The sequence below is a fragment of the Microtus pennsylvanicus genome, chromosome 3, assembly GCF_037038515.1.
Source record: "Microtus pennsylvanicus isolate mMicPen1 chromosome 3, mMicPen1.hap1, whole genome shotgun sequence".
NCBI classification, from domain to species: Eukaryota; Metazoa; Chordata; class Mammalia; order Rodentia; family Cricetidae; genus Microtus; species Microtus pennsylvanicus.
The window spans coordinates 111,340,513-111,364,770 of NC_134581.1; the positions used below are offsets into that span (position 1 = coordinate 111,340,513).

The 24,258-nt window shown below is 40.7% G+C and overlaps 1 protein-coding gene across 3 annotated transcripts in view; it reads left to right on the forward strand.

The window, feature by feature from the left end:
* Positions 1-494: 494 nt before the first annotated feature.
* The window catches only part of Dync2h1 (dynein cytoplasmic 2 heavy chain 1), a 224,895-nt gene continuing 201,131 nt past the window's right edge, over positions 495-24,258 (forward strand). For all 3 annotated transcript variants that reach the window (XR_012910066.1, XM_075966861.1, XM_075966862.1), the window contains exons 1-14: positions 495-786; positions 1,255-1,425; positions 1,774-1,909; positions 3,710-3,828; positions 5,220-5,364; positions 6,582-6,814; positions 8,057-8,191; positions 8,294-8,407; positions 8,508-8,619; positions 9,447-9,571; positions 13,074-13,249; positions 18,460-18,655; positions 22,946-23,041; positions 23,750-23,902. Coding sequence is in view for 2 of the 3 variants with exons in the window: in XM_075966861.1 (XP_075822976.1) it covers positions 592-786; positions 1,255-1,425; positions 1,774-1,909; positions 3,710-3,828; positions 5,220-5,364; positions 6,582-6,814; positions 8,057-8,191; positions 8,294-8,407; positions 8,508-8,619; positions 9,447-9,571; positions 13,074-13,249; positions 18,460-18,655; positions 22,946-23,041; positions 23,750-23,902 (2,106 nt within the window). In the remaining variant the exon portion in view is untranslated. The remainder of the gene's footprint in view (positions 787-1,254; positions 1,426-1,773; positions 1,910-3,709; positions 3,829-5,219; positions 5,365-6,581; positions 6,815-8,056; positions 8,192-8,293; positions 8,408-8,507; positions 8,620-9,446; positions 9,572-13,073; positions 13,250-18,459; positions 18,656-22,945; positions 23,042-23,749; positions 23,903-24,258) is intronic.

The window sequence follows — 24,258 nt, forward strand, 5'->3', positions numbered from 1 at the left end:
TCCCCCCATTTCCTCCACCCCGCTCCTCGAACTGGGGGGTTAGAAACCCTCGTTTGACACGGTGTGAGTGTTGGGAACTAAATCCCGATCCTCTGCAAAGAGCAACAAAGCTCTCTTAATCGCTGATTCGCAGCCCCCTGTTTTTTTTTTTTTTTTTTAAGACAGGGTGTCCTAATGTAGCCAAGGCTGTTCTTTTGGGATCCTAGACTCTCTGTTTACAGTCATGAGCCATCAGGCCTGGAAACAAGGTAATTTTTAAATAGTAATCTCTTTTATACTGCAATTTAGTTGTGAACTGCTACCTCCCCATTTCACAGATGTAGGCCCTGACACTCTAGAGTGGTTTGCACGGACAGCGGAAACACTAGAGCGCCGCATCAGAAGGAAAGATGATGGATAAAGGAAAGAAGCTCTCAGTTCATCCAATCGATGAGAGCCGGGATCCTCAGCCTTGCTCGCGCGCGCCCCAGGCGTCCTACTTCCGCTGCGCGCGCAGCCGGCGTGGAGCGGTCGCCATAGCGACGACCGTGGCAACGAAGAAGAGTGGTGGTGAGGCTGCTGGGCCGCTGCGGGTCCCTCTCCTCCGCGGCCATGGCGGGAGGCCCCGCGGACGTCCGCAAACTCTTCCTTTTCACGACCACCCAGAATTACTTCGGGCTGAGGCCGGAGCTCTGGGACCAGCCCCCGCCGAGCAGCTGCCCGGAGGTGAACAACTTCTTGGACGACGGCAACCAGATGCTGCTCCGCGTGCAGCGCTCCGAAGCTGGGCTGGCCTTTTCCAACACGGTACGGTGGCTGCCCGGCCTCCCCTCCCTCAGGTCCGAGGTCCTTATGCCAGGCCTAAAGACAGCGTCAGTCTTGCCCTGGAGCCCTGGCTTCCAAGCCGCCTCCGCCTTGGCGGTGGAGTGCCCGCAGGGTAATAGGAGTTTCCCTGTCCACGCGTCTGAATAGGAAGGTTAAGGACCTTGGCTCTTTCTTTTGAGACAGTCTGGCCCTTCCTGGCGGGCCTTCAACTCTGAGCCTTAAGCGATTTGACTGAATAATTCTGTTAACTTTACGACATCTTTATTCTTCCCTTCCTCTGTTACAGCTTGGTTAGTGTAGTGCGAACACAGCAGTTATTGTTTTGAATAAGTTGTCTTTAACTAGTATTTCCACCAGGCATAATTCTAGTGATGCAGCTTGGTAGTGAAGCATTTCTTTCAAACACTAAGTTTTAGGAAAAAGACATAAGATCATTTGTTTATCACGTAGATTGATTTCGACGACACAAAGGATAAAGTGCTGGTGTTTTTCAAGCTCCGACCCGAAGTAATTACAGATGAGAATCTGCACAACAACATTCTCGTTTCATCTATGTTGGAGTCACCTGTCAGTTCCCTTTACCAAGCAGTAAGGCAGGTGTTTGCACCCATGTTGCTAAAGGTGAGTATTTTGGTCAGCATGGAAACAGACTTACATATTATTTGATTTACTGTTTAATGTGTTTTAGTTTATTGAACTATTTTATGGTTTTGGGGTTTGTGTCAGACTCCTAATGTTACTTTCAGCTCTGTAGAGGAAAGCAGCATAAAGCTATGAATGCAGCTCCCATCACCTCTTACATAGCCATGACACACGATTTGTAGAAAATTTTAACTGTTCAAATGGAAGTTGAGGCAGGCGTTCAGTGAAGTATGGATTTGTGGGCATAGTTTTTAGACAGTGTGTTTTTGAAGCAGGGTTGACTGACAACGCTTTGATCAGTGTTTGCTCTTGTCTGCTTTTATTTAGGACCAGGAATGGAGCAGAAACTTTGATCCTAAACTTCAGAATCTTTTGAGTGAGCTAGAAGCTGGACTGGGTGTAGTTCTACGGAGATCAGATACGAACTTACCCAAAGTGAAACTCAAGGAAGATGATACACGAGGTATATAACAACGTGCTATGCTTGGCTTCCACAATTCAACATTTTATTATATTATTATTTTTATATTTTACTTGGAGGGTGTGAAAGCAGATACTTGTGTGCTTGAATGTGTGTGAGTGCCACAGCAGACTTGTTGAGGTCAGAGGACAGCTTGTGGGAGTCTGATCTTGCGTTTTACCTTTTGCAATCCTGGGACAAGCACTTTTAACCACTGTGCTGTCTTTCTGGTCCTCAAAATAACCATCAGTGCTGGCTAATTTTATGCCAATTTGACAGAAGCTATAGTTGTTTGAGAAGAGGGGACTTCAATTGTAAAAATGCCTCCATAAGATCAGGCTGTAGGCGAGCTTGTAGGGCATTTTAATTAGTGACTGACGGGAGGGCACAGCCGACTGCAGGTGGTACCACCCTGGAGTACTAGTAATGGGTTTTAGAAGAAAGCAGATTGAACAAACCTTGGGGAGCAAGCCAGCAAACAGTACCCCTCCATGACCTCTGCATCGGCTCCTGCCTCTGGGTTCCTATCTTGTTTCAGTTCCTGTCCTGACTTCCTCGGATGATGAGGAGTGACATGGACGAAGGCACAGAGGCCCTGTGGTTTCCAAGTTGCTTTGGCCATGGTGTTTCATTGCAGCAAGAGGAACATTGACTTGGGCACCATCTGTAACAAACTCGGGCCAGGTGGTGTGGCGCGCGCCTTTAGTCCCAACACTTGGGAGGCAAGGCAGGCAGGTCTTTGTGAGTTTGAGGCCAGCCTGCTCTACAGAACTACAAAATCTATACAGAGAGACCCTGTCTCGAAAAACGCAAAAAACCAACCAACCAACCAACCAACCAACCAAAAAACCCAAAACCAAAACAACCCCCCTAAAAGTGATCATTTAATTAATACAATTAGCAAATAACTGTGTTTCCAGATTTCTTTCTGTGTTTTTGGCTCTTCTATGAATATAAACTTTTAAAAAATGAATAGATTGTATCGGTTTGGAGAAGAATCTTTTTCTTAAGACTGGATAGTTTATAGAAATTGAAAATATAGGGTGGTTATGTACAGTGGCTATATTCTGTAACATGTGCCTTGAATACGACTGACCTGGCCATACGTTCTCTGTAAAGAGCATCAGAGCTGTCTGGTTGCATTTTTGGCACCTGTGCTTTAAGACCAATTTAAAACTTAAAAATGGAAAACGCTGGCACCAAGCAGACCACAGAAAGGCCATTGATTGCAATATGAGAAAGGAAGCTAGCGAGTAAATTGTAGCGCTGACTTCCCCAAGTGTATCGGTCTGCTCAAATATTTTACTGTCTTAATATAGGAGTAATGAGGAATGGCTACTGTATACCTTGTGAAGGCAACAGACCACCAACTTTTATGGTATAATGTATTTTATCTGATACTAGTTATATTTTTTCTATGGGTATAGATAAATTCATAGTGTGATCAAAATAAAATATGTAACATACAATGAATGGATTGTATTTTGTTCAGATAGTCAAATAGATGCTTTTTATTACCTCCAAAGAATAGTATACTCACTGTCAGCATATGATTAAACACACTGTGATTATTTAGTTCACTGGGCTCTTTGAAAGAGAATTTACAAATAAATCAATTTTGCTTATACTTTCAAATTGAGTTGAAAACACTCATTGATTAAGTAAGAATTTACTGTTGTTAGAGGTTGAGAGGTCATTTTCTGTTCATCTTCTGGACCAAATCTAAACCAACAGATGAGCCAAACTGTGTTATGCCTTTTTTCTTTTCATTAGTAGCTCAATGCTTCTCTCTTCATTTTTTAGGTATCCTCACACCAAGTGATGAGTTCCAGTTTTGGACAGAGCAAGCTCACCGTGGAAATAAACAGATTAGTAAAGAAAGAGCCAGCTATTTTAAGGAATTATTTGAAACAATTTCAAGGGTATGTGATTAGCACGTGGTTAAAAGTAGGCTTCTTGTGAATAAACTTTAGGATACAATTTTCAGTGTATTTTTCTCTTTTAAACTTTACTTGAAAGTTGTAAGGTAGTGTATAAACCCTAGAATTGACCTAAATTATATGTTTGAATATGTAAAACATAGAAATGAAAACATTAAATTCTAATCTCTAGGAAATAATTTTCCTCAAAAACAAATAAGTTTTCTAAAAGTACTGGGAGAAAATGAAATTCCAGGAGCTGGCAGAGGTCTCAGTGGGTGAAGTGCTTGTTGTGCAAGCCGGAGGCCCTGAGTTCAGATCCCCACTGGTATCCAGACCCCTGTGCTAGGGGCTAGGGACCTGTAGGTAGTTGCTAACAGGCCAGCCCAGTCTACACGGAGAGCTCTAGGTTCTTTGAGAGGGGCAGAGGAATTCCACACCAAGATGAAATCTGGTCTCCACATGTGCTCACTTACACATACACACATGCACACCATATGTGCATTTATTACACAAACACATAAAACCAGTAAACTAACAGATTTATTTATGTCGCGGCCATACATTCTTCAGATGGAATGATATAGACTAGTATTTCAAAGTAATTTAAACTACGAAGTTTTACTTTATGCCTATTTGATTTTCCCTTGCTGCATATTCTTAGGGTTTTAGTAAGTGATTATGTTAAGTATGATTTCAGCAACAGTGACTTTTTTTATTTGTTCTCACTGTTATTTCATCAACAATATTGTTTTTATTTCTTTAAATGTTATTTCAGAGTTTACTTTTGTGGTATGTGTGTGCAGGATGTGTGTGTGTGTGGGGGGCAAATGTGCCTTGGCACACATGTAGAGGTCAGTGGAGTCAGTTCTTTCCTTCTACCTTTCCATGGGTCCCAGGGATCAAACTCAGGTCATTAGACTTGTGTGGCAGCTTCCTTTACCACTGAACCCTCTTGCCAATCTCAACAGTGCCATTATAATTGTATATTTGATGTATATTTAAAGCTTGTTTTGATGACAGTGATGAAATATAGAATAATGAATTTGTGCTGCTCTTATTGTTAGTCACCACATTACACAGCAGGACACATGAATAAAGACACGTGAATTACAGTGGGTAGCATGTATGTGGTGCTGCAGCTACCTCTGCTGGTAAAAGAATAGACTGGATTTAAAGAAGACTTGGCCAAGGGGGTAAAGAAATCAATAGTCTTCAGCTGTCATTTTTTTCAGCTTTATGTGAAATTTTTGTTTATGGACAATATTTGCATGAAAAAGTCAGAAAAAAGAAGAGGAAGTTAGATTTCCAGCAGCTGAGCAAGTCTGGGTCATTCTGTGGTACTCAGTGAACAGATGTAACTGTGTTTCAATGTGAATGTGTTTTGGTTTCAGGAGTTTTATAACTTGGACAGTCTGTCCTTGCTAGAAGTTGTTGACTTAGTGGAGACGACTCGGGATGTTGTAGACGATGTGTGGAGACAAACAGAGCATGATCAATACCCCGAATCACGCATGCTGCATCTCCTCGATATTATAGGTATAGAAGTAAGCGTCTCTCTCCCTGCTCCCCTCCCTCCTTCTCCCCTTTCCTTGCTTGCTTCCTTTCTTCCTTTTTTTCTTTCTTTCTTTTTCTGAAGTTCTTAGTTAAAATGCTTATTAATATCATACTGCTATTTAAAGTAAGTCTTAATAAACGATATAAATTTATCTACGTGTATTTTTGTTTTTAGCTGATTGAGTTCATGTATGTGAAACACTTTGATCATTAATATAACTAAATTTATATTTTTAGTATTTATGCATATGTTAATTAATTAAAAATAAATTAAATCTATTTAAAGATTTATTTATATAGTATCCACAGAGACCAGAAGAGGATTTCTGATTCCTTGGACTTTGAGTTATAGCATTTGTGAGTCACTGGAGTGGGTGCTGGGATCTGAACATAGATCTTCTGGTAGAGTAGTGTCTTAGGGTTTCTGTTGCTTTGAAGAGACACCATGACCACAGCAATTCTTATAGAGGAAATAATTTAATTGGCTGACTTAAAGTTTCGGGAGTTTACTCCATTATCATCACAGTGGGATATGGTGGCGTGCAAACAGACACCCACAAACAACTGAAAGTGAACCGAGACACTTGAGCGTACATGAGACCTCAAGACACAGCTCCTCCTACTGGCCACATGTGCTCCAGTAAAACCACACCTCTCAATCATGTTTCTCCCCATGAGCTTATGGAGTCAATTACATTCACATGACTACAAGCAGTAAGCAATCTTAAGTGCCTAGATATTTCTCTAGTCTGCCACATATGTTCATTTTAATGTAATTTCATATGAACTAAAAATGATTAAAACAAACTGGTTTATATTCCAATATTACAAATTTGACTCAGAAAAAAATATGCTTTTCAGTATTCCCCTTAGAACATGAGATAAGCTCATGAAGCACTTTCTGTCATGAGTGAAGTCAGATAGCAATTTGGAATTTGCTTATGTTTGCTTCTCCCATACAGTAGGTGCTGTTTGTTTTTGGCACAATATGTTGAATGATCAAGAATGCAAGCTGATGTTTCTGTGCACGCATGTATTTATAAAGGCAGTTACTTTATAAATAGTGGTGGTCTAAGGGTGGATAGGCAGTGTTTTGTAGATTCTTAGTCTAATGAATATGTTAATTTTTTCCTAAGTATATATTTTATAATTCCATATAAAATATTGTATTGCATAAATCTTGCTTTATGTTTTATTAGGTGGTTCATTTGGAAGGTTTGTTCAGAAAAAGCTGGGAAGTTTGAAACTGTGGGAAGATCCTTACTATCTTGTGAAAGAAAACCTGAAAGCTGGCATTTCAATTTGTGAGCAGTGGGTGATAGTCTGCAGTCACCTCACAGGTCAGGTGTGGCAGCGCTATGTCCCTCATCCATGGAAGAATGAGAAGTATTTTCCAGAAACCCTTGACAGGCTGGGCAAGCGCCTGGAAGAGGTACCCGCTTGATTGGCTTCCTGTTGTCTTTAAGTGGAAGTGGTTTTCACTGGTCTGTGAATTCATTTTATGATTGATGAACACTTGTAAAAGAAAGGATTTATGGCTTGGGTGAGCATAGGAATGGATGCCATAATAAGTATGGTCTGCTTTGCTGCAGGTTGAGGTACATAGTGAGTACTAAGTCCTACCTTCTTCTTTTCCTTCAGTGTGAGTGAGTGGTCACTGTTAGTGTGAGTGGTCAACATGGTAGTGTGAACGAGCCATCAATGTGTTAGTGTGAGCCAGATGGGTGTGGCAGCCTTCAAGTGGGCAAAATGTTCTTTTAATATTTCACCTTAGTAATTTTCCACACTACACACAAGAAAAAAATGCTTTTACACTATATCAAGTTGCACTCATTCTATAAATTTCCTGCTCTATCTAATCTCCAGATTTCCCTCTTTATTTATTCATTCAGAGGAATCTGTTTCTATGCTCATTACAGGTTAACATGTTAGTGTGAGCGAGTGGTCAACGTATTAGCTGTGAGCGAGTGGTCAATGTATTAGCTGTGAGAGAGTGGTTAACATGTTAGTGTGAGCGAGTGGTCAACATGTTAGTGTGAGTGAGTGGTCAACATGTTAGTGTGAGTGAACGGTTAACATGTTAGTGTGAGCGAGTGGTCAATGTATTAGCTGTGAGTGAGTGGTCAACATGTTAGTGTGAGTGAACGGTTAACATGTTAGTGTGAGCGAGTGGTCAACATATTAGCTGTGAGTGAGTGGTCAACATGTTAGTGTGAGTGAACAGTTAACATGTTAGTGTGAGCGAGTGGTCAACATGTTAGTGTGAGTGAGTGGTCAACATGTTAGTGTGAGTGAACAGTTAACATGTTAGTGTGAGTGAGCGATCAGCCTGATTCCTCAATCTTTCTCTTGGCTACTGATATTGCTTTGGCCCTCTTTGTAGGATGTACTCAGTGGAAATATTCGAAACAGTTTCTCATTTACTTCAGCTGTGAGCTTTCGTAAAAAGTTACAGATTTAGCTTCAAAGGAAACTGCAGAGATAGTTCCGCCCCCCCCCTGCTTAGGAGAAACACAATTTGAAAAATGCAAACCCATATAAAAGAGTGAAATACTTCTGGTTTCATTCATGGTACAGAAGCTCTGTAAGGAAGTTTTATAAACCCTTTAGATTTTGACCTAATTACAGTTGTTTTCATTTAATACATTTTATGTCTTAATATCTTACATTTTAGGTCTTGGCTATTCGAACAATTCATGAAAAGCTCTTGTATTTCTTACCGGCCAGTGAAGAGAGAATTATATGCTTGTCTCGAGTATTTGAGCCTTTTACTGGTGTGAACCCTGTGCAGTACAATCCGTATACCGAGGTCGAGTCTATGTGTTTGTCTTTAATTTTCTTTTGTCATCTTGAGTTTTAAAGGTTTATATTTTAACATTTTACAGTCTAACAGTATAATTAATTTGTTTAGCCATTATGGAAGGCTGCAGTGTCTCAGTATGAAAAAATCATTGCACCCGCTGAGCAGAAAATAGCAGGGAAATTAAAGAATTATATTTCAGAAATTCAAGATAGTCCACAGCAGGTAAAATATTGAAAGATTTGACTTTACAATTTTTCTGTAAGCTATTTTCACGTGAGTGTGGCTGAGCTGAGATAACATGGACTTGCTTTGTTTATGTTAGCTTCTTCAAGCATTTCTAAAATACAAGGAATTGGTGAAGCGTCCGACTATAAGCCAAGAGCTGGTGCTAGAAAGAGAGACATTATTGGCAAGACTTGGGGACTCAGCTAAAGGTAATGTTCCCGAGAAATGTCTTTATAGCTGTATTTTAATCTCATGCTTCTTATTTAGGGTTAAAAACTACATTTAGACATTAGACAGTAATTGATTTATTTATGATATAAGTGATACATTTGTTTTTACTTTATTTTTAAAAATCATTTTAATTATTTTTTGTGTATGTCTTACCTGCATGTATGTTTGTGCACTATGTATTTTCTTGGTTACTACAGAGGTCAGAAAAGGGTGTCAGATCCCCTAGAATTATAACAGTTGTGAACTGTGGGTGGTAGAAAGCGGAAACTTTTTAAACTGCCAAGCCATCCCTCTAGCCCCTATATATTTTTTTTTAATTAACAGATTTTTTTCTATATCTTATTTAATATATTGTCCTAGTTTCTTTTCTTTTGCTGTGATAAAATGCCCTCACTGAAGCAAATCAAGGAATGGAGGATTTATTTTAATTGACAGTTCAAGCCATTGTTTATCACAACAGGGAAGTCAGGGAGGCAGGTGCTTGAAGTAGCCGGTCCTATTACACCATAGTCAGAAGAGAACAGTGATGTGTGAATTGCTCGGGCTCAGCTGGCTTTCTCCATCACGCAGTTCAGCGTCCCCTCCCACCAGAAGGTGTTCCTTCCTACATCAGTTGACATGCAATGATTTCCCTAGGGCCTGCATTTCAGGTGATCTGTATTGTGTCAAGTAGACAGCACTAATCATTATCTACATACATGCTAAGGTATATAATGTGGTGCAGTGAGGACCAACATCCTTAGCATTTTCAGTAAGACTCGAAATGTAGTACTTCTGTGTAATTTATTTGTTTTGAATGACACAGATTTCCGACTGGACTTTGAGAATCGGTGCCGAGGGATTCCTGGAGATGCATCTGGGCCACTTTCTGGAAAAAATCTTTCAGAAGTTGTCAATAATATTGTTTGGGTTCGTCAGTTGGAATTGAAGGTACTTGTTTTAATATAGTTAGTTGAACAGTGAACACTCAAAATATCCTAAAGTAAGGCATATGATAGGGACTGTAAGGCTGTTGTGAAAGCATTGTTCTGTCTGTATGCAGTTACTTTTCTCATTGTCGTGACAAAATACCAGGGAGTAGTTAAAGAGAAGAAAGAGTTCCTTTAGTTTAGACTGAGTTTTACGATGGGGAGGTCTAGTTGCTGCGGCTCCATGTGTGGTGGCTGGAGCTTATACCATGGCATCTTGGCAGGTCAGGAAGCAGAGAGCTGGTACAGAACCTTGCTAAGCTATAACCTTTATACATGTCAGGAAGGCTCCATGTCCAAGGGACACTTCATTTTCCCCATTGGCTGGGGACCGTGTGCTCAAATGCCTAATTCAGTAGGGTGCAGTTTACCTTCATGCCATAACAATATCTAATTTTCATTGAAATGTATAGAAGTCTGAGAACAAATGTGTGCAGAAGATTCTGATGTGGTTTATTTTTATATAGAGTTGATTGTCAAGTTGTGTCACTCAGTGTCTTTGAAAGCATCTGTGAGGACTACTTATCCTTGACACTAGATTAAAAGGACATACTTGGGAAATCCTGATGGTTTTAAAGTCTATCTGCAAGTATTTTTATGTTGCTATTGTTACAGTTTAGATAAAATGCTGTGGTTCCCCAAGGGGTGCAGTGGCAGGCCACAAAGGCCATTGGGTCCCAGGCAGGGAGCCACATGGTGGGTCAGCCGGTCCCACAAAGAGCCGTGGCATTTAGAGACAGTGATGGATAAGCACTCCATGCAGAGTGAGGTTGGATATTTATTTAGTGGGCTATGGAAGAGAGGGGAGAGGGAAAGGGAGGGAGAAGGGGGACTGCCAGGCCTCCTTAGCCTTATTCCCCAGGGAAAGGTTCTGCAGCCCCACGATGCAGGACAATCAGATCTGCAGCCCCATGACACAGGACAATCAGACTTGATAGGGAGTCAAGTTAAAGCAGGAACTCAGTTTATTACTGTGAGCATCAGCTTATATAGATTAAGTAACATCCTGTGATATGGGGGTATCTCCAGCCAGTGAGAGACAGCCAAGCCCTCCCTCTGGCTGGAGGGGTATCTACCTAGATTTTGCTGTCTCGTAGCTTTGAGACTATCCTTCAAACTCGAGCCAAGGTTTTCTCTGTCCTATAGGCTTTGAGGTGCAGACCCTGAGATAATTTTGGCTCAACAGATACCCATTTCCACACTGTGGGGTCCTGGTGTGAAAGCATTCACAGGCGGGTTGCTGATAGTTTGAGAGTTTATATTACGTAGCTGAAGACGTGAAAACAGTGACACTACAGGCCTATAGGAGAATATCTTCTCTCTACAGGAGGGATGTTGATGAAGCCAACTGACCCTAGTCCAGGTGACTGGGAAGCCAGAGGCTAGAGAACAGCGACACCACAAAGCCTATAGGAAAATGTCTTTTCTCTACAGGCGGGATGTTGATGAAGTCTGACTAGCTCTGGTCTGGGTGACTCAGAAGCCAGAGAGGCTAAAGGCTGCTCTGAGCAGTCTATCATGGTGGGGACCACTTATGAGTGGTCCAAAAGAAAAGAAAAAGGAGAAAGAAAAATTCAAGGGACTCCAGGCCCCAAATCGAATGTGCTGCACAGAGTGTGCAGTGCTAGTGTAGGAGGGCCCTGGTCAGTCTGGTTCTATCTTTAGCTATGGGAAACAACCAGCGATGAATGTCAGTGAAGGGCTCATCCTTAGCCCTGAAGGCTGTGGTTGGCTGACTGGAAGGGGAAGGCTCACCACCAAAGCTGCTGGTGTGCGTAGAGGTCAGTATTCAGGCCCATAGAACGCAGGGCTGTTGCAAAGAAAACCTGGTTCCCTAGCCCAGGGTTCCATATGTTCTCAGCTGGCCCACCCATGGGCCAGAGGGAACATGGAGAGAGCCTGGCTAAGTCACGAGCCCCAAATGTAATGGTTTAGGTAAAACCCTGTGGTTCCCCGATTGGTGGCAGCAGGCAGTGGCCACGGGGCAGTGGATCCCAGGCAGGGAGCCACATGGTGGGTGAGAGACCTCAGTGGGTCAGCCAGTCTCACAAGGAGCCGTGGCAGGTAAGAGACAGAGATGGATAGGCACACCATGTAGAGTGAGGTTGGATATTTATTTAGTGGGTTATGGAAGGAAAGGGGCAGAGGAGAAAGGGGGAGGAGAGAGAGAGAGAGAGAGAGAGAGAGAGAGAGAGAGAGAGCGCGAGCGCGCAGAAGTTAACTCGTTAAGTCTTTGGGAGAGAGATGGAAAGGAAGGAGCTCAGGCTGGAAGTGGAAGGAAGAGAGTGGGCTTATCTCTTAAGGGTCAGAGCTGCATGGATTGAGTTAAAGGAGAAATGGAAGGTCATTGTATATAATTGTTTATGATGTTACTAAAATTGACCTAAGATGCTTTTGGACCTACTATTACTATATATAGTTTCTGTTTATAGTTTTGATTTGTGTGATTAAACATTAATTGTCTGATAATTAATTAAATGTGGTCTGTATTCAAGGGCAAAAGGTCAAGGAATATAAGTAAAACTAACTTCCTTGTCAGACTTGTACCTTTAAACTGTATTCTGAATCATGCTGCATTTTTCTCCATCAATCCTTTATGAATGTACCAAAATGGGCAGCTATGGAGGAAGATCCTTTTCTTAGCTGACATTCAAACCTGCCTTATTATTTTTTGAACTCTTAACAAAGTTCTTAACTAACTGGTATTATTGTGAGCTTGTTTGGGAAGTAATGAGATGCTTCTTGGAGTTCCTGAAAATGAGTAGAGCACAGCTTTTGTGTGGCTTGCCCTTCCTTCACTTTACTCTGGAGTATGCTGTGTTTTGGCTGTCCTTTTGGGTTTATTTATTCTGAGGTTGTATAATTCAGAAGTCAGAGGATGATATTTTTATTCCTTATGAAAAAAGCTTTTTTCTGTCTTTATAAGATTTGTCAGGGCCCCACATTGAGGTGACATCTGTTGGGGCCCAGCCTCGATTCGTTCCTATGTTCCAGGGTAGGGGTGGGTGTATGGGTTAGAAATGTTAGGCAGAATAAACAGAGATACAAAAGGAATGTATAGACTTAGGATAGTCTGGAGGGCAACCCAGTGACTACTGAATCCACCTCTGTTTATTTCTTAGGGTCTTTAAATACCCAATCCAAAAGAGGGGAAGAAAGCAAAGACTTTTTTTTTTATCGTGATACAAGGAACAAACAAAGTGATTATCATCTTAATACACAAAACTCTAAGTTACCACACCCTAGGTTGGTACCACACCTTAAGGCAAATCTTTAGTCAATAACCTTGAAGGAGCAAGACTGTGCCTGAACTCTCTGACCTTTAGTCAAGGTGGAACCAATCCACTTCTGTGGGATCCAACAATAGGAAAATAATTTTTGAGTCTCAGATTAGAGAAAGGGCCTCCTTATTTTCTTGTAAAACTTTGTTGTCATTAATACACCTTTGTCATTTGTTTTTTAAGGTAGATGACACTATCAAGATTGCAGAAGCACTCTTGTCTGACCTGTCAGGGTTTCGTTCTTTCCATCGGAGTGCTGAAGATCTCTTGGACCAGTTTAAGCTATACGAGCAAGAACAGTTTGATGACTGGTCCAGGGAAGTTCAGTCAGGGTTGTCTGATTCCAGATCAGGTTTGTGGTAAGTGCTATTTCCTTGAGCTGTCAACACAAGCCCATGTGTTAGTAATCCATGTAGCAAGGTGGAAGGAGCTCTTCTTTCTACAGAGTTGCTGCTGCTGCTCTATGAGTTATTGCCTTTAAAACGTTGTTTTCTTTGTTTTGTTTTTTTACTTTTTATTTTTGTTTTTTTGAGACAGGATTTTTCTGTAGCTTTGGCTCCTGTCCTGGAACTAACTCAGGCTGGCCTTGAATTCACAGAGATCCTTCTGCCCCTGCCTTCTGAATGCTGGGATTAAAAGTATGTGCCACCACTGCCCTACTTGCATTTAAAGCATTCTTACTTTTTTAATCTTTTTAAAGATTTATTTTTATTATTTTTGTGTGTGTATGTGTGAATGTTACATATGTGCTCCATTGCCCTAAGAGGCAAGAAAGGGCACCAGACGACTAGAGTTAGAGAAGTGTGTGGGCCCTGGTTTGGGAGTTGGGAACTGAACGTGGTCCTCTAGGAGAGCAGGAGCGCCTCCATGGCCCTGAGCACATTTTGTTGTTGGTCAGCAGTAGGTGACCTCTGTTCACTGTTAGGCATTCTTTCCATCATGATACTTTATGTATCAGATTTCATTATAAATGCTTGTGAGCCACCATGTGGGTGCTGAGAATTGAACTCAGAATGTTTAGAAGAGCTGCTAAGTGCTCTTAACCACTGAGCTATCTCTCCAGCCCTGATTTTCTACATTTTTACATTACAATTGTATGCATAAACAGTTTTAATTGTAAATTGTATATTTTTAAACTGTTGGAGGCAGTGGGAGTATACAGCAGGTGCCAGCTAATGTTCAGATGTCAACACACCAGAGGAATGATTTTCTAATAGAGGAGAATTCCATCCAGGAGAGACCTGTGGGACCTCTGACTCTGGAAACTGTTGTTCCTGTCTGTAATTTCACATGTGCAAAAGTAGCTGTGGTGTCTCCCCAATACCTTCATTGTATTGTGTAATCATATGTATTTCATATGATATGTATGTATAATCTCATGATTACATCTCAATTTATGGTCACTTATATCCATGGGTGGTGAGGAAGATGACTTCTCATTAAGCTGTATAATTTTGATATACAGAAAATATACTAGGATGTGCTTCATAACTAGGTCTATTGTTTCATGGGGACTGTAAAAGCCTGCTTTGTTTCTTTAACTCAAACTAACACACAAAACAACAATTTCTCCCCAGTCTAAGACAAAGCATACACAATTAGTTCATTTTTACCTCAGAGCAAGTTTAAATTGGACTGAATGCTTCTGTAAACATATCAAAAGTTAAAAACTTTATAGATATTCACAAGGATAAGTCACAGATGCCTAACTAAGGTTATTAACACAAAGCAACCTAAAAGACTGTGGCTAGTTCTTCGCTTGCTAAATTCTAGCTGATAAGACCTGACTTTCTGTGCAGATATCTCTGCAGCCTGTCTCACCGGACACTGTACCCCCGTCTTTGGTCATGATCTTACACCAGGAACCTTGAAACCTTGCATTGCCACGGTAAATTGCTCTGCCCTTGTTTACTCAAGGAATGTGTAATGACCTTCAGCGATAGCTTTCTAACTTTTTTATTATTGCAAAAACTTTCTATAAGATACACACACACATAGAACAGATAAGAAGGAGAAAGAATTAAAACTTAGAAGAAATTAGAAATTAATTGGAATTATAAACTTGTAGCTGCAGAGGTAGAATTAGAACTGTGTCAGAAGACTGGTCAGAATAATAAAGAGCACAACTCAAACAACACAGGTGTGAATTTATTCAGTACCCTTAGATAGAAAAACTTTAAGTTCAGGTTTGCTATGCTGTGGACTTATCTCCTTAAACCTTGGGTGTAGCCTTGAGAGCTGGTCTCTTGAGCTACGATATTAAACCCTTTAAGAAAGAAGTATTTTCTTATGACATCCCAAATAGTAAGCCTTTGGTAAGTATTTATTGAATTAGGTTGTTGTTGTATTGTATTCTTTTTTTTTAATTTATTTTTTAAAATAATCTTTTCTCATTTTATATACCAATCCCAGTTCCCTCTCCCTCTCCTCCTCCTGCTCTCCCACCATTCTACTCCTCAGAGAGGGTAAAGCTTTCCATGGGGAGTCAACAAAGTCTGACACATCGCTTTGAGGCAGGACCAAGGCCCTACCCCCTGTATTTGGGCATAGTATCCCTCCAAGAAGAATAGGCTCCAAAAAGCTAATTCAAGCACTAGGGATAAATCCTGGTCCCACTGCCAGTGGCCCCACAGACTGTCCAAGCCTACAACTGTTACCCACATTCAAAGGGCCTAGTTTGGGCCTTGTCTCTGGAGTTAGTGAGCTCCCACTAGCTCAGGTCAGATGTTTCTGTGGGTATCTCTATCATGGTCTTGATCCCTTTGCTCATATTATTGCTCCTCCATCTCTTTGACTAGACTGTGGGGGCTCAACCCAGGGCTTAGCTGTGAATCTCTGCATCTGCTTCCATCAGTTTCTGGATAAAGTTTGTATGATGACATTTAAGGTAGTCATCGTTCTGATAACAGGGGAAGGCCAGGTCAGGTACCCTCTCCACTATTGTTTAGGGTCTTAGCTGGAGTTCTCGTGGATTCCTGGGAATTTCCCTAGTGTCAGGTTTCTTGTTAGCCCCATAATGGCTCCCTCAATCAAAAAATCTCTTTCCTTGCTCTCCCTTTCTGGCCTTCCCTCATCTCTGCCATCCCATTCCCTCATGTTTTCCTCCCCTCTTCCCTTCTTCTCTGCCTCTCTTCTTCCACCCCCTTTCCACTCCACACTCCCAATTTTCTCAAGAGTTCTTGTCTATTTCCCCTTTCTAGGAGGATCCACGTATGCCTTTCTTAGGGTCTTCCTTGTTACCTAGTTTCTCTGGGATCTTGGATTATAGGTGGTTATCCTTTGTTTTATGTCTAATATCCACTTATGAGTGAGTACATACTGTGTTTGTCTTTCTGGGTCTGAGTTACCTCACTCTGGATTTTTTTTTTTGTTCCATCCATTTGTCTGCACATTTCAAGATGTCATTATTTTTTACTGCAGAATAGTACTCCATTGTGTAAATGTACCACATTTTCTTTATCCATTCTTTGGTTGAGAGGCATCTAGGTTGTTTCCAGGTTCTGGCTGTTACAAATAATGCTGTTATGAACATAGCTGAGCAAATGTTCTTGTGGTATGACTGTGCATCCTTTGGTTCCATGTTCAAGAGTGGTATTGCTGGGTCTTAGGTAGATTGATTCCCAATTTTTTGAGAAACTGCCATACTGATTTCCAAGGTGACTGTACAAGTTTGTACTCAAGCAGTGGAGGACTGTTCTTTTACTCCCCATCCTCCAGCATAAGCTGTCATTAGTGTTTTTGATCTTAGCCATTCTGACAGATGTAAGATGTTAATCCACCATATAAACAAACTGAAAGAAAAAAAACACATGATCATTTCATTAACTGCTGAAGAAACCTTCGCAAATATCCAGCACCCCTTCTTGATAAAGGTCTTGGAGAGATCAGGGATACAAGAAACATAACTAAACATAATAAAGGCAATATACAGCAATCTGACAGCCAATATCAAATTAAATGGAGAGAAACTCAAAGTGATTCCACTAAAATCAGGAACAGGACAAGGCTGTCCCTCTCTCCATATTTATTCAATATAGTACTTGAAGTTCTAGCTAGAACAATAAAACAACAAAAGGAGATCAAGGGGAAACAAATTGGAAAGGGAGAAGTCAAACTTTCATTATTTACAGATGATATGATAGTATACATAAGCAACCCCAAAAATTCTGCCAGGGAACTCCTACATTTGATAACTTCAATAATATGGCAGGATACAAGGTCAACTCAAATAGAATCAGTAGCCCTCCTATATACAAATGATGAAAAGGCTTAGCAAGAAATCAGAGAAATATCACCATTTATAATAGCCACAAACAACATAAAATATCTTGGGAAGAACTTTATTTTTCACACTATTCCAGCTGGATTTAAAAGATAGTTGCACAGTAGCATTAACACATTACACACTCACACTGTTCCAGCTGTGTTTAAAGACAGTTGCACAATAGTGTTAATACATTGCATACTCACATCATTCCAGCTGGATTTAAAAGATAGTTGCACAGTAGTATCAACACATTACACAGTCACACTGTTCCAGCTGTATTGAAAAGACAGTTGCACAATATGTTAATACATTACACACTCACACTGTTCCAGCTGTATTGAAAAGACAGTTGCACAGTAATTTTAACACATTACACACTCACACTGTTCCAGCTGTATTGAAAAGACAGTTGCACAATAGTGTTAATGCATTACACACTCACACTGTTCCAGCTGTGTTTAAAGACAGTTGCACAGTAGTGTTAACTTCTGTCTCTCTCTCTCTCTCTCTCTCTCTTTTTTTTTTTTTTGAGATAGGATTTCTTTGTAGCTTTGGAGCCTATCCTGGAACTCACTTTGCAGACCAGGCTGGCCTTGAACTCAGAGATCAGCCTGCCTCTCTGCTCCGAGTGCTGGGATTAAAGGTGTGCACCACCACTTCTTAACTTCAGTCTTTAAGTTCTTGAGGTAGTTAGCACACTGTCTCTACACCTTCTCACAGGCAGCATTGACTAGTACCCCAAATCTCCAGACTGTCAAAGCAGCCCTTACTTGTATGTACAAAAATGCTATTCACAAAGTTAAATAAATCTTAAGAATTGTTCACAGGATTTGCGTGTTCTTTCAAACCAAATAGCTTTAATTTTGATTCACAAGAGATGATTGATAACAAAACCAGCATACAATTTTCTTTTGAAGAATAAGCAGGAAAAACACAATTGTAAAGCCTTGATTAGAAAGTTTTTTTTTCTTTTTTTGAAATTTAAAATTGATTTGCAGAGGTCTGGAGAGATGGCTCAGTGGTTAAGATCATTGCCTGCTCTTCCAAAGGTCTTGAGTTCAATTCCCGGCAACCACACGGTGGCTCACAACCATCTGTAATGAGGTCTGGTGCCCTCTTCTGGCCTGCAGGCATACACACAGACAGAATATTGTATACATAATAAATAAACAAATATTTAAAAAAATTGATTTGCAGAAAAGTTGAGTGATTTTTTAAATTAGTTTCATTAGATGAAAGAGTAAGAACAACGAGCTTCAAAGATTCCTATTCATCCTTTTTGCCACCCCCCCCCTTTTGTAGTATTGAGGCTAACAGTCGTATTATGGAGTTGGATCCTAATGATGGGTCATTAAAAGTGCATTATTCTGATCGTTTGGTGGTTCTTCTGCGAGAAGTGCGTCAGCTTTCTGCCCTGGGCTTTGTCATTCCTGCCAAAATACAACAGGTTGCCAACGTTGCCCAGAAATTCTGCAAGCAAGCCATCATTCTTAAGCAGGTACGAGTGACACTTTTGATAATGTTTTTGTCCTTTGTTGATTATGCTAAATTACACCATTAAGGACTTTGTTTTCTGTTTTTAATTCTTTATGCCCTGTAGTAAATTATTAACTTGTAAATTCAGGGTTTGCTAAATGAATAAGTTAAAATCTGCTGTTAATCTCTCTAGGAGTTTTTAAACTTAAAGACAGTATTGCCGTTAATTTTTATTTAAAACTGTTTAGAAAAATAGAAAAAATGATATATTATTCCTTCTTTCTTTCCATTCTAACCTCTCCACTCTTTTCTTTCTTTTCTTTTTCTTATTACTTGCAAAGGACTTAAAGGAGCTTCTGAGAGTCCTTTACCTATCTTCCAGATATTCATGGAGGATTCCATTCCCAGATTAATTGGTCTTGGTTCACTTATCTGTACGGTGTTGTTGTTTTTCTGTTTAAAATAAACACTTATTACCCGGTTGTCAACCTCTTGAATAAGGTCAAGGTCAATTTATGGCTTTGGCTTTTTCTGCCTACGCCTACATTCTTTGAAGTGTTCTGAACTATAACAAATACTTGAGAGAACCAATTTAGAAGAGAAAGTATATTGGTTCACAGGTTTGAAAGTTTCAACCCATGATCAGTCCTTTTCTTGCATTTGGGCCTGCGTCAAGACAGCACATGGTAGGAGCATGGCGGGGCTTAGAGCCCCTTGTCATGGCTAGGAAACAGAAAGGAGAGAAGGGGTGGGAGAGGCCCCACAGTTCCTCCTAAGAGCATATATTGCCATTGCTCTAAAGGCCTACTAAACCTCACCTCTTTTTATTATTTTTCATTAATTACTTGAGGCAGGGTCTCACTGTATAGCCCTGGCTTGCTTAGGACTAGCTACATAGACCAGGCTGACTCATGTTAGCCTGCCTCTGTCTTTCAAGTTAGGCTTAAAGGTGTGGGCCACCATTTCCAGGCCCACTTCTTTAAAAAAATAATTTTTATTTATTCCTTGTCAGTTTCATAATGTGTACAATGTGTCTCTCCTGATCATACTGACTCCCAATGTCTTTCCCTTTCCACCCGGATCCCCACACAAACCTTTCTACCTTCATTCCTGAGTTCTTATTGTGCTGCCCACATGTGCATGGTTGTGGGGCCTTCCACTTATTACCGATGATCCACCAGAGACCACAGCCCTCAAGAATGCCTCTTATTTCCACAGCAGCCGCAACTGCTGGTAGCTTGCCAGCTAGGGTGAGGTCTTGTGAGGTCAGTGTTAGAATATTGTCTTGATGCTTTTGTGACTCCATATGTGCAAGGCCATGCCACATCCAGGTGACGGCATTTCACAGTTCTCCCCACCTCCTCACCAGCCCCCAGGTCCCTTTAGCCTTGGGCAAAGTTGATAAAGATCTTTCAGTGAGCTTTGGACACTGAGTAGTCACTTTTCTCAGCTTTTTGACTTCTCACATAAACTGCTGCCCACTGAAAATAGACGTTTCTCTGACCAAAGTTGAGAGCTGCACCAATCTGTGGTTATCAAAATAAATATCAGTTGGCAATGTGAGCATTAAATACAGCATCAACTGTAGATTTCCTCTCGGCACTGGAGCCTTCCTGGCCATTCAAAGCTTACAGTAGCAGACGGGAACTCCCTTCCATGGAGCAGGCCTTAAGTCCAGTCTGAAAGCAGTTTGCTATCCCTGTCGCAGTCGTACCACCATTGCACCAATGGGCATGTCTGCCTGGCAGGTCAGTATTGTCATAGGAAGGGCCCAGTAGTCAGTAACACCTTGTCTTAGTTACACTTCTACAGTTGTGATGAGACACCATGACTAAGGCAACTCTTTCAAGAGAAAGGATTTAATTGGGCGTTTGCTTACAGTTTCAGAGTGTTAGTCCACAATCATGATGGCAGGACGCAGACAAGTGTAGCCCTGGAGTAATAGCTGAAAGCTTTACATATTGACCCACAGGCAGCAGGCAGAGAAAGACTGGGCTTGGTGGGGGCTTTTTGAAACTTCAAAGCCCACCCCAGTGACACACTCCTCCAACAAAGCCACACTACTCTAACAAAGCCATACCTCCTAATCTTTTCAAAGAGTTCATTAGCTGAGGTAAGATTTAAACATACAAGTCTTTGGGGGCATTCTCATTCAAACCACCACAGATCATGAGTGTCATTTCTCCCCATCTGACCTGCATATCATCTACAGCACTGTGAATGCTAGCCCCACTGTGAATCAGGGAGGAGGGCTCTTGGCTATTTCCAGATTGTTGTCTCTATGTAACGTATTCAGAATGTGTGGTGTGCTCTAGTTAGGGTTGGCAGGCAACAGTGTTGATAATAGCCTCTTTTTCTTGGAAGCCTTGGGGCCTTCCTGATTAATAACCTGTAGGTAGGCATATTGAGGTTTTCGCTTAACCATTAACCATTTCTTCTGTACCATCAAGCTATGCAGCGTACCATTGTTCCAATTCTTCTTTTAAAAATCATTTTTAATAGCTTACAAAGTAGGGGGCTTCCGTAAGAATTTTTCATACATCCTTAGTTTTGGTTATTCCGTTCCTCGCTTCCTTCTCTCCTATTCCTCCACCTGTATCTCTGGTTAAACCTTTAACCCCCAATATTCTCTCCTTTGCTACTCTCCCCTTCCCTCAATAAACCTTCTACCTTCATCCCAGTCTTCCTGGCTTCCTGGCCTCTGCATACTCCTAAGTTAAACACACAGATCTAAATTTGGAAGCCAGGATCAGCATATGAGAGAGAACATGTGGCGTTTGCTTTTCTGGACCTGAGTTATCTCACTAATGTGATATTTTCCAGTCCCATCTGTTTCCTGCACTTTTTATCTATCTATCTATCTATCTATCTATCTATCTATCTATCTATCTATCTATCTATCTATCTACCTACCTACCTACCTACCTACCTACCTACCTACCTACCTACCTACCTACCTACCTATCTATCTATCTATCTATCTATCTATCTATCTATCTATCTATCTATCTATCTTATAAAAGCTGTGTATACGGACCACATTTTCATTACCCATTCATGAGTTGATGGAGGGCTGGGCGGATTCCGTTTCTAGCTGCTGCGAGTAAAATAGCAGTGAGCAGACAGTGTTTTTGTGCTAAGTGTGGAGTCTTGAGTATATGCACGGAGGTGCTGCATCTGGGGAATGTGCTACTTCTGTTCCAGCTTTTTGAGGAACTTTGATACTGTGACATGCCTCCTCTAAGAAAAAGCATGAATGAAAGGTGTCCAGGAGAGAATTGCGTGCTGAGGTTGGTAAGCTGCGTGCTGAGGATGAGCCTTCTGTGTAGGCGTGTCCTAGTTTTGCTGTCACTCAGGAACCTGCAAGTTATACATGCTGCATGTACTTCAGATGTAGATGATAGTGAATTGCAGCGTTCAGGCTCTTCCCATCCACTGTGGGTGTATAAATATCTGCACAGAGGATCAAGGAGGGACAACTGCTTCAATGAATCCTCCATTTTCTCACTGTAAAGGGAAGCATATGTGTGATGCCCTTCCCATTGTCACATCGCCAGTAACTTGAGAAGCTGAATTTGAAGCAGGGAGACTGGTTAGTTTGCAGACTGTTTCCCTGATCTGGCCAGGGAATGCATCAGTGCATGCATGAGATGAGAGGAGAGACTTAGGAAATGTGGTTGGACTGAAGATGTGTTGTGAAAGTAGAGGCTTTTGCCAGTGTGAAATTTGAGAGAAAATATCAAGTCAAGTTTTGGGCTGAACGGTGTACAGTTAGTTGTGTTATATTTCACAAAGGCTTGAGTGTACAGATAGTTGTGTTATATTCTACAAGACATGAGTGTACAGATAGTTGTGTTATATTCTACAGAGCTTGAGTGTACAGATAGGTGTGTTATATTCTACAGGGCTTGAGTGTACAGATAGGTGTGTTATATTCTACAGGGCTTGAGTGTACAGATAGTTGTGTTGACTTCTACAGTCTCTTGAGTGCTTTTGAGAATATGCAGGGGATGGAAATTCAGTCTTTTTTCACTGAGTCTTTCCTTTCTTCCCAATGTGGTGAACTTGATTTCAGAGACTAAAATTTACTGTCTGTTTAACCACTGTTAGGACATGACTTAATAAATTGTAGGAAATCAATGTATTTGTGTTTATTAGGCATATTGATTCATAAATTCTGATCTGGAGATGAAAAACTATTTCTGTGTAGTTTTACAGTTGAGAAAAATATTACTATCAAACAAAAATAAAGGAAATGTGCTAAAAACAAAATTTGTTATTTCTTGCTGCTAATTGTTCTTGTATTTTGTAGGTGGCTCATTTTTACAATTCCATTGATCAACAGATGATTCAAAGTCAGAGGCCCATGATGCTGCAGTCTGCATTAGCATTTGAACAGATAATTAAGGTAAGGTCCCTTGCCTTATGATATAGTTGGATAGGTTCTTTCTCAGTTCTCGGTCCACCACCAGTCACTGGGCAAGCTTGAGCGCATTCTGTCTCCAAGGATTTTCTTAGTGAGGAATTCCCCACTGTAGATTTAAGGAATTACAATGCTTCACATACTTGGGTATTGGTTTTGATGAGCTACATTAATATATATAATATATAACTTACACACTGTTGTATTCTTTTCCACTAAGTTTGAGATTCTGGTGTACAGAATTCTTGACTTTCTTTTTCTTTTCTTTTTCTTTTTTTTTTTAAATTATCTCCAGATTTTGTAACTTAAGACTTGTTTACGTTCTTTTTAATTTAAATATCCGTATAGCCGGGCGATGGTGGCACACGCCTTTAATCCCAGCACTCGGGAGGCAGAGGCAGGCGGATCTTTGTGAGTTCGAGACCAGCCTGGTCTACAGAGCTAGTTCCAGGACAGGCTCCAAAGCCACAGAGAAACCCTGTCTTAAAAAACCAAAATAAAATAAATAAATATCCGTATAGGAAATTGGAAAAAATTTTAAACTACATGGTATTCTGTGACAGCAAACATTTTGAAATTTATACTTTTAATCTTCATAGAGTTCAGTGTTAAGAATAATTGGGCTTATAACATAAAATTAAACCTTTTTGGAAAAAGAAATGTATTTGAATACTATTGCTTGTTGTGTTGAAGAATTCAAAAGCAGGAAGTGGAGGCAAATCACAGATTACTTGGGACAACCCTAAAGAATTAGAAGGCTATATCCAGAAACTCCAAAATGCTGCTGAGAGACTTGCCACGGAAAACAGAAAGCTGAGAAAGTGGCACACTACATTTTGTGAGAAGGTATGTTTTATTTATAGAATTTATCATACTATGAATAGAACTGAATAAGAATAATTTGTATATAACTACATTTTTCTTTTGAAGTAATTTGAAAAGCTGTACCAATAGTTTGTTTCCCTTTATCTGACTTCTGCTGTTAACTGCGAACCTAGCAGAGTACAGCTATCAGTACCAGGAAGTCAGCCTTTGGGACTTGTACATTTCCCAGCACATTCTATGTCCTGGCTGAGCACAGATCCCTGCTTTCCACTTTGCCCCTAGTAACTGAGTGTGCGTGGTGCTCTCCTCATGAGCCTGCAGTGGTGGCGGAAACAGGCCCAAAGGGATGTTTTGCCCTTCTCAGTGAGTAGTACATC